Source organism: Toxotes jaculatrix, chromosome 15, assembly GCF_017976425.1.
Source record: "Toxotes jaculatrix isolate fToxJac2 chromosome 15, fToxJac2.pri, whole genome shotgun sequence".
Classification (NCBI taxonomy): Eukaryota; Metazoa; Chordata; class Actinopteri; family Toxotidae; genus Toxotes; species Toxotes jaculatrix.
The window spans coordinates 25,238,997-25,244,941 of record NC_054408.1 but is presented as its reverse complement, the minus strand read 5'-3'; the positions used below and the strand labels follow the sequence as shown (position 1 = coordinate 25,244,941).

Sequence of the window (5,945 nt, the reverse complement as noted above, 5' to 3'; positions counted from 1 at the left end):
ATAGGAGCAGCAGGAATTCCTGGTTTTGAACCACTTAACTGTATGTTTCGGAGATTACAGAGGTGAACGTACATATCTGATCTCTGATGTATGTCCTGTTAATCTGTTGGGTAGAGACCTCATGTGTGCATTCCATATTGAAATGCATGGTGATCCCACAGGCATTAGGGTAATCTCTGGAACTGTCGGTTTATATCCTGTGTTTCTGTCTGAGAGTAATATTCATGTGATCCGACCTAGTCCTACACACACACACACACACACACACATACACAGTTGCACTTCTTTCACTAACGAAGAAGAGAAAAAGAATAGAAAATGCTTTCAACAGTGCCAAATTGTTTGTGGGCTCGGAGTAAATATGATTGTGGTAACATACGAGGACCATCTCCTGTCATTGTTCAACTTTCAAACCGTGTAAAAAACAATATCCACTCAACCCTGAAGCTGTTGAAGGCATTGCACCTGTCATTCAGTGTCTTGTAGACCAAACTCATCATGTAACACTGCCATCTTGCCTGTTAAAAAGCCAAATGGCAGCTGCAGACCAGTTTCAGAACCTTAGGGCAGTTAATGAAGCCATCCTACATCCTACCAAATGTGGTAGCATTAATGTCGCAGGTACCAGCAGATTCTTGTTGATTCTCTGTTATTGATTTGCATATTTTAGCATTCCTGTTCATCCTGACTCGCAGTTTTGGCTTGCTTTCACTTTCAAAGAGAAACAATATTGTTATCTTGGGCTCTATCTACTCCAGAAAATTGTAAATTAGGTCCGGACCACATCCGGGCTATTCTGGATGATTTTTTGATTTCCCACCCCTTGTATGACATCACTCATGGGGGAAACCATTTGACCATGACTGACTATTTGATGTGGATTTCTCTAGTTAGTCCATGTTTTTATTTTATTTAGGACTTCCATATATACATATATGTAAGAAAAAATAATAAATATATATAGAGAATAATATATAAAGAATAAAATATGAATATATAGAATAATATATAATTAAAGTCAGAATTCTGAGAAAAAAGTCAGAATTATATATATATATATTCTTTTTTTTCTTACATTTTCTAGATTCTCTTTGCACTATACTTATTCTGTTCTATGTTGTATATATTCTACATACATGTTTGCAAAGGAAAGTTGCTTTTCATCTCATTATACATGTAAAAACGTATAGTGACAATAAAAGGCATTCTATTCTATTCTATTTCTCTCGTCTTTAAAATTAGAATTAGCGAAGGTCTAGTTTAGTTAGATCCCTCATCCCTACTGGTCCGCTTAGCGGCGCTAACGCACCACAATTCATTGTTTGCTAAGCGCCAGAAGAAGATTTTTGCGACATCGCAGATTGCACTGCGGCGAAAATTTTGCGACAACGGCTCCGTTGGCGGCACACGTGTATACAGGACAGTGTTTACCTCAGCATGGCTAAAGTCTCTAAGAAGAACGTGAGAAAAAAGAGTCTCAAAAAGAGTCTCAGGAAGAGCTCCGAGGAGTCCGAGAGCGCAGCGGCGAAGCTGGATGTGGCCTACGACGACGAAGAAGATGAGGAGAATCGAAATGAGGCAGATGAAAACATCAGCAGTGAGGAGGAGGACGGCGAAGATGAACGGAGACGCCAAAAGCTGCTGGAGGCCATCAGCGCTATCGGAGGTAAGAGGAAGAAAAAGCTGGGGGAGAGATCCGAGGCGGCCGTCCAGATGTCAGAGTTTACGGTCAACGCGGAGGGAGAGGGCGAGAAAATCGACCTGTCGGACCTCATCGGGACCATGGACAAAACCCCCGCTGTTCCAGCCAAGACCAAGAAGCAGCTGAAGAACCTACAGCAGAGTAAAACGACCATTGAGTGCCCCCTCAGCAAACAGGAGAGTGAGAGGATCCAGAGAGATGTTGCTTTTCAGAAGGCAGCAACAGAAGTGTCCCACTGGAAAAGTATCATCAAGCAGAACCAGAGGGCCGAGCAGCTGGTCTTCCCCCTGAACCAGGAGCCCTCTGGCCCCAAAGCCATGGAGAGGGTGGTGACCAGCTGGAACGCACAAACCCCGCTCGAGCAGGAAATATTTGCCCTTCTGTCAAGCAACAAGCAGCCCATCAATGACCCCATCTTGACCCCCGCAGAGGAGGCTTCCATGAGGGCGATGAGCCTGGAGGAAGCCAAGATCCGCCGCGCAGAGCTGCAGAAAGCCCGGGCTCTGCAGTCCTACTACGAGGCCAAAGCCCGCAGAGAGAGGAAGATCAAGAGTAAGAAGTACCACAAAGTTCACAACAAAGCCAAGCGTAAAGAGTTCCTGAAGCAGTTTGATGAGATGGTGAAGACAGATCCGGCTGCTGCCTTAGAGGAGCTGAATAAGATGGAGCTGGCCAGGATGCAGGAGAGGATGTCACTGAAGCACCAGAACAGCAGCAAGTGGGCCAAGTCAAAGATGATCATGGCCAAATATGATGAGGGGGCTCGCAAAGCCATGCAGCAGCAGCTGGAGTTGAACAAAGACCTGACCCAGAAGCTGGCGACATCGCTGAACAATGAGAAAGAGGAGGAGGAGGAGGAGGAGGAAACAGGTCCTGCAGAGATGATGCCTGATTTTGTGAACGATGCAGAGCAAGGACTGGAATCCTCAAATCCTTGGATGAGAGGCAAGCTCTCTGAAGATCCCTCAGAGAAAGAAAAGAGTGACATTGTGGATCTTACAGCAGAGGGGGCCGCAGTGGAGGGAAATACAGCTGAAGAAGATGAGGAGGAGGAGGTGGAGGAAACGGAAGAGGAAGCACTCCTCAGAGAGTTTGACAGCAGGAGGAGACTGCGTCAGTTTCAGGAGGCTGACACAGCTCCTGTAATGTCTGTGGATGATGAGGAGGAGGATAAAGCTGCAGCAGAGGATCTAGATGCTTCAGACAAAGAGGAGCAGGAGCTTTCAGAGTTCACCAGGCTTTTAAAAGGAATAGCAGATGGCCATCGTGACTTAGAGGTGGAGCAGGCTGAGGCAGCAGCAGATGCCAGCTGCACGGACACTTCAGCTCAGCTGGAAGAAGGCCTGATCAGGATCAGAACCCTGGAGGATGTGGAGCTCCTCAGTCAGGATGAGTCTGCAGCTGATGAAGCACCTGTTCAGCCCCAGCCCCCCCCAGCCGAAGAAGAAAACCTGCCATCTGCAGGCAAAAACAGGAAAAGAAAGAGAGGGATTGAGCTGAAAGAAGTTCTCACCAGAGAGACAAAAGTCATCCAAGTCCCTCTCGCTCCAACCGTGGAAGACACAGAGGACTCAGATGAAAAGCTGGACCAGAGGGGGCTCATTAAAGAGGCCTTTGCGGGAGATGATGTCATCTCAGACTTCCTTAGGGACAAGAGGAAGCAGGAAGATGCAGGGAAGCCTAAGGTGGTGGACCTGACCCTGCCTGGTTGGGGGGAGTGGGGAGGGATGGGCCTCAAGCCTTCCCGCAGCAAACGCAAGAGGTTCAGGATCAAGACTGCACCGCCTCCACCCAGGAAAGACCGACAGCTGCCCAGCGTCATCATCTCAGAGAAGAGAAACAGCTCCATCAGCCTCCACCAGGTGAATTCGCTGCCCTTCCCCTTTGAGAGCCACGCGCAGTTCGAGAGCACCATCCGCTCCCCCTTGGGCCGCACCTGGAACACAGAGCGGACTGTAAAGAAGATCACCAAGCCCAAGGTAGTCACGCAGTTGGGCGCCATCATCCAGCCCATGGCACGGGAGGATCTGATGAAGGACAAGAAGCAGGTGTCTGCTGGGAATAAAAGTAGTGTGGACTCACAGAAAAGAAACAAGAAACAAGTAACAGTGAAATGATCAGAAGAAAATAGTTTTTTAAAGTGTTTCTCCACTAAGAAGCTTCTCTGCCAGCGTTAAATTCTGAGAGACAGGTGATCAGTTTACTTCAGTCTTTGCTGTGAGGATATTTCAGTGTGTAGGGAGCTGGAATTATGTGTTGTGTTATGACAAATATTAGAACTCGTTTTTTTTTTTCTGGATTCTTTTCATACTGTATATTTGATATTGAAATATAAAAATCAAATATATAAAATCAACGAAGCAAGTAAGACGTGAAATAAATTCCACCTTTGGAGTTAAAGAAATGATTGCAGCTGTTTCTGAAGTATTGTTACTGACATATTTAATGTGTCTAAACAGCATTTTAAGGTTGTTGCTGGTAGAGGTGGTAATTCCAACTATAAATGCTCATTACAGGTTTCTAGTACCTCCAAACTGTACTTATACTGATAGTACGTGCACCAGAGTGAATGTAATTATTATTCATGAGTTTGAACAAACAGAACTTTATTGTAAAATTTAGCCAAGATGCCACAGTGTGACGCAGCTTCAAATGGAGCGCTGACACTGAGTCACTGATGTACCTGATGACAAAAAGAGAAAAGTTTAATCCTAATTAGGGTAAATGTGAAGTCACTATAGCAGCAGCTTTAAGGTTTAACCCAAAGATAAAGATGTTTGTGGCACCTGAAAGATGACTATCCCCAGCAAACAGTAAGGGTTAGGTATCAAACTTCAGTACTGACCAAAAAGTAATGACCAAAAGCTGGAGAGCTTGGTCTGATGTGATCTGTTGTGCTCTTATTTTGTGAATAGACTGACTGGTTTTTAAATCACAGTTGTACTTTATTTCAATTTCTTGCTCAGTTTGTTTTGAGACACATTTAAAATTTTAGAACTTGTCCTTCTTTTGTTAAATGAAAAAAAAGAAAAGCTGCGTTTATATTCTTCAAAAAGTAAGGTACTGCTCGAGTATTTTTTTTTGGTTCTAATGTTAAAAACATTTCAAACTACCCAGCCGTACTAACAGTAATGTGCAGACCTGGCAGGTGTATGGACAACTGATTTACTGAATTCAGCCGGGACCTGCAGTTTGTTTCAGTGACTAAACTGTGGCGTTTTCTGCTTTTCATAATTATTGATTGGACAAAACAAGACCTCAAATGAACTTTAGGAAACTGTGCTCCGCATTTCCGTAGACCAAACAAGTTTACTGAGAAGATAATCATTACTCTGTGCTGTGTATGGGGGGGGGGGGGGGGGGGGGGGGGAATAGCGGCAGCATCACTTGCTATTCTGTTTCCCAAGTGTTGCATTGACATTTGAGACATTTAATGCTTTTACAGTTACATATACTGTGTTATGTGCATTTTTAGGTCTGTCACTTTTTAGATAATGTTTTTATGCTGTCGGTCAAAACCAAAAATTAGCTAGACAGTCATGGTAATCCAGACAGTTTGACAGCACGCTGATTAAAAAATATGCAGGTGAAACCTGTGTGAAAGATGCAAAGTGCCACGGCCTGCTGATCAGCAGGTCCGCAGACGCGCTGGAGCCTGGTCACACTCCATTCAGCACCAGTCAGTATGGAAGGTTCTGCTGCCCTGCCTGAAAAAGAGAGAGGGTCACTGTTATGAGTCGGACAGCATCTAACAGCAGCATTTTACAAGTTGTGCTTGACTTCCTCCTCCTCACTTTCCGTGTTGATTTTCAATACATTTGTAAGGCCATGCAGCGGTGTCTAAAAGAAAAGCCATTACAGTTGGGTTAAACCTTCACACATGGGTGAAAGTGCATGCTTTGGCACCTGACGTCTCTGTATTTCAAATGATAGACACTCTATTACAGCGGGGGATGCCGTAATGGACTATGCATCAGTTCAGGTAATGGTTGTCAGCCTGAGTGCCCGAGAGGCACTGGAGAATTCCATTAGAAACCTTATAGTTACTAAATCAGTCATTCTCCACCTTCCTCTCTATTGAACCACCTCTTTGGGGCAATTACTACAGCTTCATACAGCTTTCAGCAATGAAAAGAGACCTAGTCCTTGGACTTACTCCTGCCTGCTGGACTGCAACGAGATCAGACAGTGATTCTCACTCAAATATATGAAGGCTGCTGTGGCTGTAAATCAGAGAGCTGGG

At 44.9% G+C, this 5,945-nt stretch overlaps 1 protein-coding gene across 1 annotated transcript; it reads left to right on the top strand.

Moving 5' to 3' along the window:
- Positions 1-1,406: 1,406 nt before the first annotated feature.
- Positions 1,407-4,648, top strand: si:dkey-251i10.3 (uncharacterized protein LOC553498 homolog). The gene has a single exon (XM_041057946.1). The coding sequence runs from the start codon at positions 1,438-1,440 to the stop codon at positions 3,817-3,819; it is 2,382 nt and encodes a 793-aa protein (XP_040913880.1). The 5' UTR covers positions 1,407-1,437; the 3' UTR covers positions 3,820-4,648.
- The last annotated feature ends 1,297 nt before the right edge of the window (positions 4,649-5,945 follow it).

Coding starts and splice junctions, on each gene's coding strand:
- si:dkey-251i10.3 (XM_041057946.1), top strand. CDS start 1,438: ATGGCTAAAGTCTCTAAGAAGAACGTGAGAAAAAAGAGTCTCAAAAAG.